The following is a 21,403-nucleotide window of genomic DNA, read 5'->3' as shown; positions in this document are numbered from 1 at the left end:
CTACTGCACCGCCACCTGGCCACATTCGGATGCCCCCTGAAGATCCACTCCGACAAAGGAATGGAGTTCACTGGCCAGGTATTCAAGGAACTAGCCTCCAAGCTCGAGATTGGCCTGACACATCCACCGCCCTACAACCCGCAGTCCAACCGGGTTGAGAGGTTCCATCGGACGCTCAACACAGGCATGCGGCTGTTCCTGGATAGAGACGACAACAACTGGGAGCCACACTTGCCTGCTATCGCCTTCGCCTACAACACCAAATCCTGCAGGTCCACGGGCGTGACCCCTTTCCTGGCCTACTTTGGGAGAGAGGCCAAGCTCCCGGTGGACCTGGTACTCCGGCTGCCAGACACTGAATATGCCTCAGTCCCAGCCAACATCCAAGCCCTCCTGCAACGATACCACGCCGTGTATGACGCAATCCAGCAGCGAGAGGAGGGAACCATCCGAAGGAGCGCGGCTGCTTACGAAGGCACGGCCAAGTACGAGGTTGGAGACCTGGTCTGGTATCTGGCCCCCCGCCTGGTGCCAGGGAAATCAGCCAAGATTACCAAGAGATGGACTGGCCCCTGGAAGATAGTGAGACGGGCCACGGACGTCCACTAAGTCATCAGACCCGCCTCTCCAACAGCCAAGATCTTGGAAATCACCGCGCATGTCGGCCGACTGCGCAAATACACAGGAGATGTCACCGCCCAGCAGATTCCAACGGACATCCAAGACGACCTGGACGGCGACGAAGACGCCACTGAGCTGCCGGCCGGAGCTGCGGCGTTGCCATCTAGTGAGCCAGGACAGTTTCCAGTGTACCAGCCGGCAGCTGCCGCCCCACAGCCTAGCGGCCAGGATCGTGACCCGGTGGAAGAGAACCTGCAGCACCAACCCAACAAACCACAGCTGGCGCCGCCGGCCCCAGACCCACCTATGGTTGCAGTCTGGAACCCTGACGCGGATATGGAGCCCCTACCTGCCAGCAGCGAGCTTTCAGGAGGAGAAGTGGCCACTGAGATGGAAGTTGCAGCCCCAGAGGGTGAAGCAGAAGCGATGTGCCCCCTCCAGATGACAGCGGTCCCCATCCGGGTGGGAGCTAAGAGGCCGAGCAACCTGGACAAGATGGGCGCCCCTATGGAGTTCTACGTGCCTTCTACCATCGTTGTCCCCCCCTTGGGAGCCTCTAGAGTGAGCCTAGGCCTCCGTGTTCAGCTACCAGCCGAGACAGAGATAGTCCTGCAGACAAGGCCTAATTTCCAACGCCGAGGCCTGGCCGTCGCCAACCCTCAGATGGGAGCCAACCGGGAGCTGACAATGCTGATATCCAACAACAGCCAGACCGAGCAACGAGTGTCCCGAGGAGCCTGTATAGCCAGGGCTGTCCTACACCGAGCTGTGCCCCAGGGAGAGGCTGCCGTCTCCCATGGTTCAAGGCCTGGTGGCTCAGAGGCCCTGCAGCCCTTGAAGGGGAGGTTGTGGTAAGATGGCAGCATACGGACGGGCATTTTACAGAGTTGCTACGCAGTGGCTTATCAAGTCAAGCCTTCTGCACTAATCCTATTATCACCATTCACCTCATGACCGCGGATGACCCCACCGGCAGCGGTCAGATTGGACTGGCTAAATGGGGGAGGGACACGGCCACTTAGCAAACCCCCCCCCCCTCAGGCAACTATCCTACCGGGAGGTGGTTACCTTCCCCTTTACTGCAGCTTACCCCACAGATGCCTACCGCCGCGGCTACGCCCTTGTCTCCCCACACCCACTTCAAACCTAACTTATTGTTATCATCTATTTTTGTATATATAGTAATCACCCATTGTAAATGTATTCAGTTTTAAATATAATTTTGTATGAGTAAATCCTGCTAGTTTGTTATTGGTAGAATTCTTCAAGGCTAGGGGGTCGTTGGATTCGAACTCGCAACCGGTAAGCTGAAACGCTTTGGCTTACCACAATATAATAGCTATGACAAGGTTGTCTAAGGACATAGTGTATCATACAATACTACATAAGAAGGATATTTTGCAACATAAACGCTCTATCTAATGATATATAACATCAATGAGAAGGTTTTCTATGGGCATAGTGTATCATTCAAACTACATGAGAAGGATGTTTTGTAATAGCACCTCTCTAACTAATGGTATATAATAGTTATGACAAGGTTTTCTAAGGACATAGTGTATCATACAATACTACATAAGAAGGATATTTTGTAATAGCATCTCTCTAACTAATGGTATATAATAGTTTTAAGATGGTTGTCTAAGGACATAGTGTATCATACAATACTACATAAGAAGGATATTTTGTAACATAAACTCTCTATCTAATGGTATATAATAGTTGTGACAAGGTTGTCTATGGACATAATGTATCATACAATACTGTATCCCCCATATATGGTTACGCTAATTTTGGACATATTAAGCTCGCTGTTTTGTATGTCCGCTGCAGGACGCAATTCTTGCGGGATTAAGAAAGGATTTATGTTGACTGAAAAGGTAATCATCTTAAATGATCCAATTTCTACGGAAAACATAATGCTCTTGTTTAACATTTTCTTCTGTAATGCTCTTTTCTTACACATTATTTTCTTTTTAACTAATCTTCTTCATTTCATAACATTATATAAATAAACCATTTGGTGCTTAGTCTCCAAGTATAACTGTTTAAGCACAAGATCGGACTGTTGTACTGACGAACAATTCCTTCGTTAAACAATATCAATTACCATATAAAATGGAAATATATTTCTTCAAAAAATATGAAAAGCAAAAGTAGAAAAAAATTAAAAAAAGCGCAAATGGAATAGATTTTCTACCTTTTTTCTCATAAAAGTTTTGAATGAGTGCACACAAAATATTTTTACAGAGTTGCACCAAGAGACAGGGAAATGCCTTCTCAAGAAAATTCATATTGCCTCAAATGCAAGTCAATATAAATAAATAAATAAAGCCCATTTCATATTTGAGACCCTAAATGTGCAAACAAAAACACCCGACTTTTTCACGCAAATGATCGGAAAGTTCATAAAGTTAATGCTGCTGTTTTCATGGCAGGCAACTGACAATATTATAAAAGCCAGAGCGGGAATGCCTTGGCAAAAAAACAGGTTTAAGTTATTTCAAGGAATAGATAGACTGTAGACCAAAGAAATGTTACTTGAGGGTAAACTTTATTTTTGATGTTCCATATATTTTCTCTGATTGGAATTAGAACATAGACAGAAAATCTGATTTCATTTGATGTATTCGTGAAGTAATACTTTCCTTGAAACTGCATTGGGGGGGGGGGGGGGGGTGGCGTAGTTTTTTTCTCTCCTAAGTCTAACCTTGTGTGTATGAAAGGTAGGAGTCTTAACCCTGCGAGGCGACCTTGTACTAAATCAAAAATTAAATTTCAAGGAAACCGTCAATATGAGGAAAAAAAATTTGAAAACAATCTGATAAGATTGAAATTGCTTAATTTATATCCATGTTCGTGATTGCTAGTGAATAATTTAGAACACGAGTAGTTTTTTGCAGGTTAAATCCAAACTAGATTTCCATTATCTTTTTTTCAAATATCAATTACCATTTTTAGTAAATTAGTTTTTAATAAAAGGCGGTGATTTCCCATTAAAGGAAGAGGTAACCTCTTACAATAGGTATAAACCCTTCTTGGACCTTTAAGAAGCGTCACTGTAATGGAGAATCATATCAGTCCAGCGGTTATCAAGATCCTTTGCTATACACACAAAGAAAACAGACGTCCTGTTACTTTACTATGAAGATAATAGTTTCTTTTCTATAATATTTGAATACACCGTTAGCCAAAACAGATACATTAATATTATCAAAGTACAAAAAGCAATGCTAGATTGAAACTTTAACCCTGAAGTTGAAATAAAAATGTCGCAAAACAAAGCTAGTGTGCACCCATTTCCGCAAATTATTCATATTTCAAATCATCAGAACCGTATATCATTACAACAGAACAAACTGTCTCTATTACGTAACCATTAATAAATATCCTCTTCTATCTTTTTTTTTGAGAATATAAAACTCTAGGATGATAAATAAATTTTCAATTATAGATGTATACACAAAACAACCTCCACTTTTCTTCAAGAAACTAAAATACTAAAAGAAAGGTTTACAAGTTACAACTTCACACTTTTAAGACTGGAGATAGCACTCCATTTTAATCTTTTTTCTTAAGACTAAGCTGAAAATTGTATAATTAATTAGGTAATTATGAAGTATATGCATTTAACATGCAGGGAAAACAAACGACCAATAATTTCCCATTTATGGTGTTGTTTTCAAACATAAAAACGTGTAAAAACTCGAAAGTAAGCTGACAAATCCTAGAACCAACGAGATTGCTTCAAAAGGTCGTTAATCAGGGGTAGGGTTCAGAAATTTAACAATTGCCTCCTCTATTCTTTAACTTCATTAGATGATTTTATAAATAATATGTGGATGTGGTTGCACACCCTCATGGCTTGCCTTAAAGTTTATCAATAAAATTTTTCCGATACGACAATATTTGTGTAATGGATATATTACTACTTGGATAGTACACCAGATTTTCATGTACTACCCCGTCCCCGTCCCTCTTACTGAATTAACAAACTGACCGATAAATAAGTTCCATGTTACCAACCTAAATTGATGACAATTTTCCCCCTGTCTTAATATCCACGTATATTCTAAATCCATTATTTGTGTGCGTTGGTTACACTGGTATAAAGGAACATAGGTAAGTTTTTTTTCATAGATTTGTTTTCGTTCTCAAGGTTCTCAATTTTTAACAAGGGCAGGAATAAAAGCTTTTATTATTTATTTAAACAGGGTTTTAATTTTAGTTAATATTCTTTCTGACAATCGAATTTAATATTTAAAATATAATTAAACAATATAAATTCAAGATTTTTAGAAATGTATCTAGTCGAATGACTAAAATTCAAAATTTAGATGAATCCCTTTTCATTTGGGCTATTTTTCTTGACTTACTTATTTAACAAATATATTATAATTTATAGTGTATACCATTATCATGTTATTATTATAAATTATCCCTTACAATCCCTGAATTCAAGAGAAGAAGCGAGGGTTTCTGTGCGTAATATTTTTGATAAAAATATCGGTTCCAAGATTTTGTCCAAGTAAGGTCGTGTAAAACTATTGTGAGTCATAACATTTACTTTTTGTTGACAATTTTTAAATAAATTAAAATCAATCTCCATTTTATATTTAGATTTTGTACAAGATTCACTGTTACCTTTCATTTTATTAAACTGTCTGTAATACTTTTTAAAAGTGTAAAAGTAAACAAATCCTAAATAGCTATCCAAAAACGACCTGTATAAAATGTCCTATTCATATTTTATAAATATGCACGAAAGAAACTTATTTCACGCGTGTTTTTTTGGGCCAGATGTAGTGTGCATTATTGAATCTTGGATATTCCAGAATATATGTAGGCCTCCATATGAGGCTTTTAACGTGCGATTTACAGGCAAACGTATCCAGCTCCATTTTACTAGATTTCAATAAATATTAATCTTACCTTTAGATAATAAACCAAAAGTTCATTTAGACATGGGTCTGAGTTTAGATTCACCAAGAAATATTTGTTCTTCTCAACCTAAATTATTTAAAACATTGATAATAACAGCATAAGATAATGTTAAGCAGTAAATAAGTAATTTTTAGAGATGTATCATAACAACAAGTTTTATCTTGTATTTTTAAAGAAATATCTTTGGCTCTTTAAATTTCAATTTTAGTTTAAAAAAAAGGTTTTTGAGGTGGCTATTTTTCTTGGGGCGATTTCTGATCGGAGGGTGGTGGTAATCTCCCCCAAAATAGTTATAAACCTTTCCAGAACCTATGAGAAGCTAAACTGTAAAGGAGAACCCTATCAGCTTAGCAGTTAGCGAGATTCTTCGGTGCAGACAGACAGACACGTAAGGATACTAAGGATTTAATTATTTTCTTAAAAATTTTATCTGCTATTTATCTTTACTAGTTTTCTCATAAAAATGTGATTTAAAAACCAAAATACATTTTATTTCCCACTGCCACACAATGACAATACTTTTCAGTGGAATATTTTAAATTAAATTTGATAAAATTTACATGTTATACACAATTCAGAGCCTTCACAGAATATTCTTAAAATGTAAATCTGTCATTGTCCCATTTATATGATATTGTAATCATTCCCAGCCTCCATTGCTTTTTAAATTATACCAAACTTGTTATTGTTTTACTACAAAGTCAAAATGATGAGTATTAAAAAATCTGTTTAGCCTTGGTCCACATATACTTTTATATACTTTATCGCACCATTTTACAGACAGCTTTTCGCAGATATTAAAATTAAAACTTACAAGATTAATTTTATGATTTTTATTTCATTATTCGTGGAAAATATACGATTTTATACATGAATTTTCAGTATGGCTGAGTACCGATTCTAATCCAGCGGATATTAATCGGTTTCAAATCCTTACTGGAAAAATCCATTATACAAAAAAGTTAATTTAACTAAGTCAATGTATTGCTATTGCCATGCAAAGCAATAAACTTTTCTCTGGGGAAAACCTTTGGCAGTAAAGAGGTTAAAATCAATATATATACAAATTTTTAGATTATAATCTTACAGAATGTACAAAGATTCTAGACATATTAAAATTGCACATAGAAAATTAAAATTAAAACGAGGAAAATAAAATTCATCTTTCATTGACCTATTTCTCTGTCCCCAGATCTTCAATATAAAAATCAAAATTTTAACTCCCATTAAACCTTCCCTTACGCCTAAGCCTATAGAGGGGATGTTAAAGGAAATTTATATACATCACCCCCGAAGAAAATAAAAAAATATCCCTTCTGTAGATAAAAACTATTGGTTTAAAAGTTAGGACACTAATAGTTTGGAATCAACAAATGCATATTAGAAAAAAAAACCAGCTATTGTGGTTATAAAACTTTGGGAACCACTGTAATTTACAATCCAATTTACTGTACAGAGATGCCCATATTCTCTAGAGCATGCCTCCTGTCATATGTTCCCTCCCTCCCTACCTGGCATATATGGGTATACCTTAATTCCACTGGACTGTACAGAGATGCCCATATTCTCTAGAGCATGCATCCTGTCATATGTTCCCTCCCTCCCTCCCTGGCATATATGGGTATACCTTAATTCCACTGGACTGTACAGAGATGCCCATATTCTCTAGGGCATGCCTCCTGTCATATGTTCCCTCCCTCCCTCCCTGGCATATATGGGTATACCTTAATTCCACTGGACTGTACATAGATGCCTATCTTCTCTAGAGCATGCCTCCTGTCCTATGTCCCCTCCCTCCCTTCCTGGCATATATGGGTATACCTTGATTCCACTGGACTGTACTACAGAGATGCCCATATTCTCTAGGGCATGCCTACTGTCCTATGTCCCCTCCCTCCCTCCCTGGCATATATGGGTATACCTTGATTCCACTGGACTGTACAGAGATGCTCATATTCTCTAGAGCATGCATCGTGTCCTATGTCCCCTCCCTCCTTCACTGACCAATATTCTCTAGAGCATGCATCGTGTCCTATGTCCCCTCCCTCCCTACCTGACCTCTAGGTATACCTTGATTCCACTAGACTGTACAGAGATGCCCATATTCTCCAGATCATGCCTACTGTCCTATGTCCCCTCCCTCCCTCCCTGGCATATTTGGGTATACCTTAATTCCACTGGACTGTACAGAGATGCCCATCTTCTATAAACCATGCCTCCTGTCATATGTTCCCTCCCTCCCTTCCTGGCAAATATGGGTATACCTTGATTCCACTGGACTGTACAGAGATGCCCATATTCTCTAGAGCATGCCTCCTGTCCTATGTCACCTCCCTCCCTCCATGGCATAAATGGGGATACCTTGATTCCACTGGACTGTGCAGAGATGCCCATCTTCTCTAGAGCATGCCTCCTGTCATATGTTCCCTCCCTCCCTTCCTGGCATATATGGGTATACCTTAATTCCACTAGACTGTACAGAGATGCCCATCTTCTCGAGGGCATGCCTCCTGTCCTCCTGCTTCTGCTCCGTGTTCTGCAACTTCTCCTCCCAGGTCAGGGACATCGCCTAGATTATATGTTGGTCAATAATTTCAGCCGTTGTCTTATAAACAACATGTAAATTCGAGCACAACCTCTCCACTCCTTATTTTTAAAATTAGTTTTTTCTTTATGTCTAAGCCCTGCGGTGCCCTAAACATGCAGGGCAACCTGTTACCCAATATAATATCACCTAAAGTAATAAGAAAGACAAAAAACCTTTTTAAGTCATGTTAAAATAAGACGGGAGGGAGTGATGTGTTCGATTAAGCACTTTGAGGTAAACCACGGAATAAAAATAATAAACCCCTAATATGAAATGTCAGAGGCATTCAGTTTGTATTTAGAACAGATATTATTTTTCTTATCATATGAAGGCGATAGACTTTTCTATAACTACTAAACTGGTAGAGTTACGCATTTTAAAAAAACTTCAATTAGTGCACAAGGTGGTTTTAGACTAAATTTTTTTAGATTTAACTCTAATTGGTTTTAAGCTTTTTTTCTACCAATCCCTACCATTAGATTACGGAGCCCCTAGGGACACAGCAACTAGTTAATGATATATGTAAAAGAGAGATATTATCCTCTATATTATTTACATTATTATTGACTGACTAGTATTACAATTGTTATTGTTTGTTTGCTTATACTGCACATCAATATAAATATACCCATACAATCTAACAGATTATAAATAGCTATTCTTAATATTTGTATTATTGAACATTAAATAATAATCTAAAAAAATTGTAGATTAAAAGAAATGTTATTCAAAATCAGTTATATTTAAAATAATGGTGTTCTTAATTCCTGTAAAACTTAAAACAATATAGAACGAACAGTTATAAAACATAGAAAGCTACTTTAGCTAATCTGATGTTATAATTATTTTATACTTTTTGTATAAATGTATAGATGTTATGAACTGCACTGCATCATTACGCCTCATTACTCAGTTGGGGATCTTACATTATTTTTAGTATCATAATAGAGACGTTAAAGTTGGTATATGCTGCTACTTAGTCAGATGTTTGACATTATTAATTAGTTATATCTTAATAAACTGCAGTGTATTATTATGCCTCATTTCTCATTCGGGGAACTTACGTTATTTTTAGTATCATAAAAGTCAGATTCTTCAATCAATTACACCAATTACACCTAATTATTAAGTTGGAAATTTTAGATATGTATATGTTCAAAATCATAGGTTGTATTAAAATATGTAGACACATTAAAATTGTTATTTGCATTTCCAAATCATAATAATGAAGTGAAAAGTCAAACACTTAATTTCAACTAATAAAGATTAGGATCCAATTTCAATGTTTGAAACCAAACAAGCCTTATTCTGATATTAAATTGCAATTTACTCCACTCGACTTTTTCAGTATTTATAAATCAACATATATCTATAGAAAGTGAGAAATTAAAACAACTATCTGCTATAGCATAGCCTAAGAAAACTGAATCAAGTTCCAAACTGTACATACAAGATATTATGGCGAAAAAACAACACTATAAGATAATTGTATGTATAAGCAGAAAAAAATACACCAATTCCATAAAACAAACAAAAAATCTATCCATCTAGTCGATTGTAAACAGATAAATACATGTTGAAGATAAAAATTACCCTCAAAAGTTTACAAAAATGTTTATTGATGTGTTAAAAAAATTCATTTTAAAATCTTGATTTTGAGGATTTATCAGAATCAATCTTTAATAGAGGAGAAAAGTGCCAAAAAATCCTTTTTCCATTGATTTGTTTTGGATTTGCATATCTTTTTGGTTCACCAGAATTTCCCCCAAATGCTGTTTTTGAGATCTTGTGCTTCAATGGTGCTGATTTATAAAAACTTAACAGTGGAAACTTGTAACCAAAAGATACATCTACATTTTATTTACAGTAAACTCATCTCAAATGAATGATAAATCTGCTATACTGAAAATTCGGATTTGCCTATTTTTTTTGGTTCGCAGTTTATTTTCTTAGGAGCGATTTCTCTTGGGAGGTTGGTAGTACCCTACTTATAATATTTTGAAGCCCTCACAGGAGATATTAAATCTTTCTGTACAGATACACTAATTTTCCATAAGGATAGCATAGTTCACTCGAAGCGACAGTAAGAGAAAAAAAATTTCCCAGACATAAGGCCAACTGTTTCTAAAATGTCCCTATGAACATATAAATTTAGTGGAAAAACGAAAATCTTAAAATGAGGCCTTTTTGAGAAAATTAGATTTGAAAATTTCAAGTTCAATTTTCATCCCCTAGGAGTTACCGCCAAATCAAGGCCTGAAAAGCAAAGACTTTTTATTTAAAATTTTGAATAAGTTTGCTTTTATAAAGTTCTTCATAAAACCACTCCTGAAGGGAGTTAATTAATGGGTGACCCCTAAAATGGTGGGTCCACGCATTACGTGCATGACAGATATCTCGAGTTTTTTCCGTCTTAATTTCTTACGACTTTTTATACAGTTTTGTATTGTGGGAGGCGTAGTTAGACAAATTAGTTGGGGGGGAAAGTACCAATTCAACGGTGGGCGTTCATTTCCGCATGCTATCACTTCAGCATATTGTTTCATCAATACACAAAAGCAAATTAAATTAGAAGGGGTATACAGTAGTGGGTATAATGGATCTAAAGGGATAATGATAATAAGACAATGGCCGATAAATTAATATATACCCCAATGATGATACTTAGAATAACCCATTCAGTAGATTAAAATTTGTGGTTGAAAAGTGTGAACAATCAACCTAATGAAGCAACCAATTTAAATTGACCCAATCCCCAAAATTGTTAAGCCAACTAATGAAAAAACGTTATTTTAAAACTTTGGGGTCTATTGTCATTGCCCACTCTTTCTCTGCTGTACAAAATTTATACTGTGTTAACAAGGACAAAAGGGATGAAAAGTAGAAAATATTTTTTTTCATGAAATAAAAGAAATATATTTTTTTCATTAAATAAAACAAATATATTTTATATATCAAAATATTGTAGATCCTAAATAAATTGAGTTGATTAATTTAACACATCGTATTATAGACATCTTTCCGTGGATAATAAGTGAAAACAAGGTTCCAAATGCCTGAGCTAACAAAACTGGCGCTAATCTTATGATATTTACTTTAATACTCATGTAAAATTTCTGTAATATTAATAGTAATAGAGTAGCCCCGCTACTAGAAATCATTTTGTTTTTTACCAACTAAGAACTTACGGCAAATTTTCAGATATTTAAATTAATTTTTTTTAAAGAAATAATAGTTGATTATTAAAATCTCTTCTTTTCCAACTTTGTTTCAAAAATTAATTTAAATACTAAGAAGAAAAAAATAATTAATCTTGTGTACTTTCTTTAAGAGAAATAATTCTTTAATTTATACATGGGAACGTTTTATGGGGGCGGTTCAAAAAAGTGGTTTATTCACCACCAATAATTAAGATTTAAAAAAAATAAAAATCTATATAATAATGTATTTTATATATGTTATAAATATAATTCCTTAGTAACGTTTATTTGAACAGTTACAAGCAACTTTAGATCAAGTATCTATTAATTTGAATTCGTTCGCATGTGTTCAAATAAGTTCGTATTAAAGTGAATTATGTTTACAGGAATAAATTTAGTTGAAATATGGATCTTGAAATTGTTGACGAAGTTTATCTATAATTTGAAATGTCTGTCAGCTTGTCAATGTAACTTTTTTTCTGCTTTTATTTTTAATTTTTATATTTTTTTGTATTTTCCTCAGAGCTTTTGAAACAGAGTGACAGATTAACAGGTAGAAAAACAAAGTGAGTTACAGAGTAGATTTGCTTTAAAAAATGTGTTTATCTGCCAACATTTTAATTTCTAATATAAAATTTATATAAATATAAACATTTTCTGAAAAAAAATATTTTTCTAGCTTCAAAGATAAAAAATGAAAATTTTAAGTAGAAAAGGACTTAAAAACAAAGGTTGTTAAATAAAAGGGTGAAGAAAGCGAAAATTGACTTAGGTTCAGGCCTCCAAGTGGATCCTGGACAGGTAAAAACTAAAAATTTTAACTTTTAAAGTTAGAGCATAACTTATTAATTTAACGTTGCTACAAGATGACTAGTATTAACCAATTTAAAGAAAAATTTTAAATCGGGCTCCAGGTTCAGGTACTGCAGGCCTCCAGGTGAATTCTGGACAGGTAAAAACTGAAAATTTTTACTTTTAAATTAGAACATAACTTATTAAATCAATGTTGCTACTTTATGGATAGTATTAACATATTTGAAGAAAAATTTGAAATTGGGCTCCAGGTTCAGGTATTGCAGGCCTCCAGGTGGATCCTGAACAGGTAAAAACTAAAAATTTCACTTTTAAAATTAGGGAATAATTCATTTTATAAAAGTTGCTACTTTATGGATAGTATTAACTCATTAAATTAGGGGTATTGTGTCTACTTGTTGGAATTTTACCACAGTTAGAGCAGTGTATTTCCTGCAGGCTTCCTTTAGTGACTGACCTGTTGACAATATGTTTTTTTTTATTTTAGCCAATTGATATTATTTTTTTTGCAGATATTATTCACAATGTAACAAAATGGTTGGATTGAACTTGAACCTTGAGCCCGATTTAAAATTTCTCTTTGAATTAGTTAAATAGATATAGTTCTAACTCTTAAGTTAAATATTTTAATTTTTACATGTCCAGAATCCACCTGGAGGCATACAGTATATGAACTTTGAGCTCGATTTCAAATTTTTCTTCAAACAAGTTAATACTATCCATAAAGTAGCAACTTTTGTTAAATAAGTTTTAACTTCAAAAATATAAATTTTCAGTTTTTACCTGTCCAGAATTCACCTGGAGGCCCCGCAGTACCTGAACCTGGAGCCCGATTTCAAATTTTTCTTCAAATATGTTAATACTATCCATAAAGTAGCAACTTTCTTTAATAAGTTATGCTCTAACTTTAAAAGTGAAAATTTTTAGTTTTTACCTATCCAGGGTCCACCTGGAGGCCTGCATTACCTGAACCTTGAGCAAGATTTCAAATTTTTCTTCAAATGAGTTAATACTCTCCATAAAGTAGCAACTTTCTTTAATAAGTTATGCTCTAACTTTAAAAGTGAAAATTTTTAGTTTCCCCTATCCAGGATCCACCTGGATGCCTGCATCCTGAACCTTGAGCCAGATTTCAAATTTTTCTTCAATTGAGTTAATACTATCCATAAAGTAGCAACTTTTACTAGATAAGTTATGCTCTAACTTTAAAGGGAAAATTTTTATTTTCTACCTATCCAGGATCCCCCTGGAGGCCTGCAGTACCTGAACCTGAAGCCCAATTTCAAATTTTTCTTGAAGTTAGATAATACTATCCATAAAGTAGCAAATTTTGTTAAAGAAGTTATGCTCTAACTTTAAAAGTGAAAATTTTTGTTTTTACCTGTCCAGGATCCACCTGGAGGCCTGCAGTACCTGAACCTGGAGCCCGATTTAAAATTTTTCTTCAAATTAGTTAATACTATCCATTAAGTAGCAACTTTTGTTAAAGAAGTTTTGCTCAAACTTTAAAAGTTAAAATTTTTATTTTTTACCTGTACAGGATCCACCTGGAGGCCTGCAGTACCTGAACCTGGAGCCCAATTTCAAATTTTTCTTTAGATTAGTTAATACTAATTATAAAGTAGCAACTTTTGTTAAAGAAGTTATGCTCTAACTTTAAAAGTGAAAATTTTTATTTTTTACCTGTCCAGGATTCACCTGGAGGCCTGCAACCCCTGCAGGACCTGAACCTGGAGGCTGATTTTTATTTTTTCTTCATATATGCTCATAACATCCCAAAAGATGCATATTTGGTTTAATAAGTTTATCTCTAACTCTTCAAACTAGTTTTTTTTCATTTATACCTGTCCAGAAGTGACCTTCCAGCCTGCAGCACCTGAACCTGGAGACCTATCAAAAAAATTTTAAATATAAGGAAAATACACCCCAAAACTAAACTTTTTTCCCAAATAACCTATCCTCTCACTCCTAAGACAAGGCCTATACTCCCTGTTTACGCAAAAGTGTCAGATCCGCCCCCCCCCCCACATATCAATCAAACAACAAACCTTTTGATTTCATGAACTTTTTTTTGTAAGGCTTTTGTGACCGCAATTTTCGACTTAGAGACTTGAAATTTTAAACCTAAGCTGTTCTAACATGTATACATGACATATTTAAATTTCATAAAAATCCAGCGCCGTTTTCTTACCGACTTTTGTCTGCAGCGTCCGGAAACTGCCAAGTACAGCTGCCGCCGCCGAAATTTATATTTGGGATTTCTAATATTATCCTATTATATAAAGTAGTAAGCGTTTTTTGTCTGTCCTGAAGGATCTCGCTAACTGCTAAACCGATATTGTTCTCCTTTACTGTGAAGCTTCTTATAGGTCCTGGGAAGGTTTTGAACTATTTTTGGAGAGGGTTTCTTTACCCCCCTCCCCCCAAAAATATTTTTTAACTCTTTTTAAACGCAAATTTAAAATGGGATAAGGTCGACTTTTCCCCCTCCTACCAGTGCCCCTAGAGGCTTCTAGGGGTGTAGCCGCTAGTATATACATAAAGGTAAACATTTTCTGAAAAAAATTCTTCTTCTAGCTTTAAGAGTACAGACATTACAGCCTTTTGAAATTTCTAAGTAAAAACGGCCCTAAAAAAACAAGGTTGTTCAATAAAAATGTAAAAATTACTTTGATCCACTTATTGTCGGAAATTTAATATCAAACAGGGGACTTGCACAAAAATTTCTAGCCGTCTAGCTCTAGTAGAAACCGAGATAACAGAGTGAACGTTCAATCCCCCCCCCTCTCCTCGACCTATTAAGGTCAATAAAGGGGACCAACCGATAAAGGTAAAACATAGAGTAAATTCGCTACTAAAAATAAACTGTAAAGTCATCCTAGAATTAATCAAAATTTTTACTTAGTTTCTTGCGAAGAAATCTGCGATACCGTCACTAATTCTTAAAATTATTATCTATGCTTTTGTCACACAAAATTTATTTCTTTAATAATTTGTATTAAATTTAAATATGGAATGTAAATATCATAAGTAGAAATTATTTGTTTCTATCAATGCGTTGCAAAATTTTAAGTTCGCCAAATTTAAGATATGTCAGAGAGCCAGACCCACCATTTTAGAAGTCACCAATTAATGGCCATTTTTATCAGTTGCTTTGCTAAGGTCACGGAAATTCAGCCTTAAATAAATCATATATAGAGAGGTTTTATGAAAGACTTCATAAAAGCAAAGTTGTTCAAAATTTTTAATAAATAATCTTTGCTTTTCTTGTCATGATTATACGGTAACTCCTAGGGGGTGAAAATTGAACTTGAAATTTTCAAATCTAATTTTCTCAGAAAGGCCTCGTTTTAAGATTTCAAGTCTTTTATACTAAATTTATATGTTCATTGGGACATTTTAGAAACAGTTGGCCTTATGTCTGGGAAATTTTTTTTCTCTTACCGTCGCTTCGAGTGAACTGAACTGTGATAGATAGATACCTATATCAGGTTAAAAATCAGCAAAGCTTTTGCAAACTAAAGGGTAAGTAAAATTATGTGAAGGTGGTAAATAATTTTTTTTTCTGATTTATGAACTTGTAATGCCCGAAAGAAAGAAAGACTTATAGAAAACTCGAACACTTATAATTTAGCTTCGCTACTAAGAATAAGAATAACAAAAATTATTTCTTTAGAAAGTTTATCCAATTATTTCAAAAAGTTTTAGAAAGTACTTAAGATAAAAATTGTTATCTATTTATTGCAAATTTTGTTGGTACTAATTGAACAATATATAACTATAACTAGGAAAAATATTTCCAATAGCCATGGGTCTTAAGGGATATGACAATGGATGATTAATTAATATACATCTCTTATCATGATAAACAAATTACCCATTGGTTACAATTATATCTACAAGGGCCAACGAATTAGATAAGGTAGTCAGTGGTTCGGAGAGAGGAGAATGCGCAAAACATCATCAGTATTAATATATTAGACAAAAAATTAGGTAATTTTAGTCATTTTACTTAATTTTATCAAGAGAGCGGACATATAGATTTGAAACCTAGCTATAGAATATCTTCGCTGATAATAATTTTTATAAAAATAATAAAAACTGCGCAGAAAACAGACAAAAGGATGAGATAAAACAATATTTATTGTTTTAAGATAATTGTTCTCATTAATTTTCTTGTCTCTCTAAAACATATATTGAACTTTGTTGCTCTTATTATATCAACACTATAGTAAAAGAATAGAGGGGGCATGAACAATATGTACAGGGGACCATTTCCCGATTTTATAAACGGTCTTTGAAAACAGCTAATAGCGTCGGAAATATAAACACATCCAAGTCCCTACAAAATAACATAAAGCAATTTGCTACCACACGAAAAGGATCTTCAAAATTTCATAATAGTTAATTGGCCATTAACAAAAAGATAAATTATAAAAGGTTAGTAGATGGATTTTAGTAAATAAATTCATAATTATGTCCAATAAAGGACATTACACATCCACTTTTAAAAATACGACATAATTATGATTACAATTACAATTGCAAGTCAGCATAAAGCTATAAGTTCTACAAGGAATGCGCCATATTTCTTCTGTTTCAATTTAGTTCCAACCATTTTATTTTTAATTGTTTTATAAATATCTTTATATTTTATATATGAAAGAAATTATGTTAAAATTTGTTGGCGATTAAGTGCCAATGGTTTGTTTTTGATATCAAGTTACTTTATAGCACAATTTACAAAAAAAAAATAACCTATGGGACTTATACTTGCAGCCCCCTAACCCTTCATGGCTACCCTGGATCCAATATACCATGACCTAACCTAGCCTAAAGTAAAATATAAAACAAAAAAAAACTAACCCCCCCCCCCCCCCATTTATTTCTGAAATTAAGCCTGAGGAGGGTTGTTGTGTTAGACTAGGTTCTTTCAGAAAAAAAGTTTCTAATAACGAAAAATTACCTCCATTAGTTTTTCATTTTCATTGAGCTTTTCTTTGAGAACAGCTGGCTGTGCAGCGTGTATCAGCATCTCTTTTAGGGCCTCTACTTCAGCTCTCAATTCCCTGAAAAATGATATTTTATGATTTGATTTAAGTTCAATATGTTAATTTAATCACTTGTACATTCTAGCCGTGTACGAGATATTTATTGTCATACAAACACACACAGAAATTTACAGTTCAAAGGATCAAATTCTTAATAAAATACAAAAAAGATTCAGCATATATAGCAGTTTGACTTTAGAGCAGCATTTGATAGCGGAAGAAGACTTAAAAGAAGGAAGCTTTAGTCAATTATAACAGGGAGGTAACGAATACTCAAATTTTTCTCTCGTTGTTGATTTCAAAACCTTCGAAGGCTTTTTTAAACCTTGATCAGTTGGTTCAAACAGTAAATCTTGTTAAAATCCCTCGGGATGTACAATAAATGTTAATAATTTCTTTTTTTCTTGTACCATTCGCTTCACCCCTAGCCTCTTGGAGATAGTAAGAAGGTCAGAAAATAAGCTTAAAACCACTATCTACAAAGCTTCCATAATACAACATACTATTTTGGTCTAGCATTTTTTATCTTCAAACTAAAAAATTACTACTTTAATATAATAGAAAAAAAAAAATTAAATTGAATTTAGTTAAACTGCAGTAGTATAAATTATTAACAAATCCCGAGTTAGAATTTGTTGCGTCTAGTTGATTATTTCATTCTAAATAGTTAATTAGATTTACAATGTTGTACACATAGATGAATTTTAATAGAGTACTCATAACCTCAGGCGAAGTATTCGATTGATCCTTTTATAGTAAACAATTTGAATTTAAAAAAGATAAAAATAAATTAAAGAAGTACCTGTATAGAAAAATACTCTGCAAAAATTCTAATTTTTTATAATTTTTTTTTCTGATTACACTCTACCTATAACTCTATTATTTATTACGTTGTTGCAAAGTTAGAGTCTGAATATTTGGGGTATTTGTAATAATATGAATATGAACTCAGAATTACTACAGATAATTATAAATATCTATTTAAAATGCTATTTTATTGTATAACGTTATAAGTATAACGTTATTTTATAAATATTATTATTTTAATATCTTGATTTTTTTTGGAAAATAAGAATCTTAATATTTTGTTTATTTTTAATAGCATTAATAGAACTATTGGCTTAACTCCTAGCCTCAAGAAAAAATATACTATCTTTAACTTCCTAAATACACCTTTTACATGAAACAGATAAAGCGTAATTGTTTAAAGGCAAAATAAATTGGAGGAAATGAAGTTGTTAAAATAAAGAATTTTTGTGTTAAAGGGCTTATTTTGTAGGGAATGGGGTATTCCACTTTCAGAGAAAATAGCTTAAAACCAAGACAGTGCTTGTCAACTATTTTTGTTAAAAAAAGGTAGCATTATTTTGCAGCGCTATTTTTGAAACTTATTGTCCTTTATTTTTTTCTTGGTTTTGTTTATCAGAACTAACAAATAAACCTAAACTAAGAGGAAATCGTTTTTAAAACTGACCTGATTATTCTTGCATTAGGATCCTCATTCACAACTGCATGGTTCACTATTTTCTTTGCTCTAAAATAAAACATATAGGCTATCATTCCTAAAAAATATAGATGTTAAAGCAGACAAAAACGCTATTAGAGAAACTTTGTTACTATAACATATGTATGTTTATTTATTATTTTCAAAGAGAAATTTGGGCATTAAAATTTAGACACAGTCATGAAATAAAAAGTATAAGATACAAATACAAAAAATACAATTGAAATTCCTATAACAATAAACAACCTTCATCCTTATCAGTTCTGCCCGGGTAACCATGAATAGATCACTATGGACCTGTCTACTTAGTCCAAAATAGATTAAACAAAGGTATCCTGGATTTAAAGGTCTTAATTTTAAAGATTTAAGTGTTTTTGTTTGTTTCATGCCGGATAATTTGCCACGATTCTATAATTGTTAAGTATCAGTACATGGTTGAAAAAATGAATAAAATAACATAAGTATTAGCAAAATAATACTTGGAATTAAATTCTTTGACTGATTAAAATTCATATCTGAACAAATGTTAAAATATATAAAATATGCTGCCTAGTCTTTGAAATGAAAAATTATTTTAGATAATAATACTGCAAAATATTTAAGACAAGGATGTTATTATTTCTGGCTCTGCAAAGGGGAGCCACTATATAACTTAGCGTTTGTCATACCTTTCACTTTAGAATATATTCAGGTGCAAATGTGGTATCTAGTTCTAAAACTATTTTTAAAACCTAAATCTAGAAAAATAAGAGAGCTAACTGTCCTTTATGCTTCTACTTATAAATAATATTATTATTGGTATACTCTGCTAATTATTTTGAGATTGTTATTGCTGCACAATTCGTGAACAAAAAAGTCTTGTATAAAAACAAAGAAGAAGGAATGCGAGGGCATAATAAAACAAGGATTACAAAAAGCTGCTTTAAAGCAGTCAGACTGCCATAGATTTTATAAACTTAAATGGCCTCCCTAATGATGGGAATGTTGACAAAAAATTTATTGTTAGCTTTAATAACAGATAAAAATTCCTTTTACCCCATAAAGTTAAGGAAGAACTGACTGATAGATAGATAGTTAATTAAAGAGTAGCTTCGCTACTAAAACGAATTTATTAAGAAGTTTCGCTACAACGCAAAAAAGTTTATGTAACTCTAATAGTTTTGATGAAAAATGATCTAATGTTTATAAATGTAAAGAATAAATGGAAGAACATTTATAAAAGAGATGGATTTAATTTACACGTTGTATAAAGATACAAAGACGTTCGTGTCCATAAGTATTAAGACTGCAAAGTAATGCTAAATATGCAAACGACTTTTTTTGATGTAAATGGAACAATTACTACTAAAACGTCAATGTAGATCAATTTTAGCTGGTATTATCACTAAATAGATAATTTAATTCTAATTAATTAATGCTGTAAAATTATTGCAATTGTCCTCAAAGTTCCTTTCCCCGCAGAGGAAAGGCATTGTAATAAAAAACATGATAAGCAACAATATTCTCATTCATATATAACCATATAGCCTATTTTTCACACTTGACGTTGGATAAACGTAGGGACATATTCTAATTTTAAGGTTGCTACGATTCTAAATCTGTATTTACCTATCTGCGTATCTGAGGGTTGAAAGAGTTTCCTCATAATTGTCACCAGAGGGAGATATTGTCGCTACCATTACAGTTTTGGAGTTTCCACCTAGAATAGTTAAATCTTATAGACATGTTTTAGACAGCTTTACGCTATTACATTAAAATAAGTCCCGGGCTAACAAAACTGTATGATTTTTATTTTAGTATTCGTGGAAAATTGTCTGAAGTGCAATGCTATTCATAATTTTTAGGTATGGCTGAGAATCGGTTCTAATCCTACAGATATCAACAGGTTTCGTGCCATTCTCAAAAGATACAATTTTAAATAAATAAAATGATTGATAGATTATTTATGAATACGAATAAATAGATATTGGTTTTATTCAATAGAAAAGAAATTTTAGCTTTAATAACTTTTTTAGGATTACCACCGAGATAGATAGATAGATTTCTATGTTTATTGATAAATAGATTACTTATTTGATAGACAGATACATGAATAGATTAATATTAGGATATTCAAATTGTTAACAGGATAGATGCCTTGCTGGATGAATTGAAAGAATAATAGATAGATGCGAAAATTAATCTGTAGATTGATTGGTAGACTGCTTTATAGGCTAAGATATATGTAGCTTGAAAATATAACGATAGATAGTTTATATAGATAGAAAAATAAATAGGAAGACATAAATAAATAAAAAATGCACACATGCAAAGTAAAAATTAAGAAGCTACCAACTTTGACACACTTAGTGATCTGTTTATGTAAATTGGTTCAGGGAAAAGGAGTATCATTTAATTAAAAAAATATAAATTATAAATGTTTTCATGTTAATTTATAGTATATTGATAAAATCTATCTAGTATTTATTTTCTTTGACATAAAAACAAGTTAAGATTATAAAGCATCCACCTTTAAAAAGTGTTCTTTACTTATGCTAAAATGAACAATTTTTTAAATAGAAGAAAATGAGATGGGTGTTGTTAATTTATTATGTCTAAACTCTATTGTTTGACTAACACTAAGGGGCCTATACCTGCCGTGCCCTAACCCTGCAGAGTTACCCTGTAACCTATATAACCTAAC

At 33.4% G+C, this 21,403-nt stretch overlaps 1 protein-coding gene across 1 annotated transcript in view; it reads right to left on the bottom strand.

Annotated features, from left to right (window-relative positions):
* Khc-73 (Kinesin heavy chain 73) overlaps nucleotides 1-21,403 on the bottom strand; it is a 164,533-nt gene that overhangs the window by 72,432 nt on the left and 70,698 nt on the right. The window contains exons 12-16 of the mRNA XM_080169918.1: nucleotides 20,329-20,419; nucleotides 18,691-18,750; nucleotides 17,132-17,234; nucleotides 8,024-8,134; nucleotides 5,554-5,631 (exon numbers count right to left, since the gene is read on the bottom strand). Coding sequence (XP_080026044.1) covers nucleotides 5,554-5,631; nucleotides 8,024-8,134; nucleotides 17,132-17,234; nucleotides 18,691-18,750; nucleotides 20,329-20,419 — 443 coding nt within the window. The remainder of the gene's footprint in view (nucleotides 1-5,553; nucleotides 5,632-8,023; nucleotides 8,135-17,131; nucleotides 17,235-18,690; nucleotides 18,751-20,328; nucleotides 20,420-21,403) is intronic.

Source organism: Acartia tonsa, chromosome 1 (genome assembly GCF_053477335.1).
Source record: "Acartia tonsa isolate MP-2025a chromosome 1, ASM5347733v1, whole genome shotgun sequence".
Lineage (NCBI taxonomy): Eukaryota > Metazoa > Arthropoda > Copepoda > Calanoida > Acartiidae > Acartia > Acartia tonsa.
This window is presented reverse-complemented; position numbering and strand designations above follow the sequence as displayed.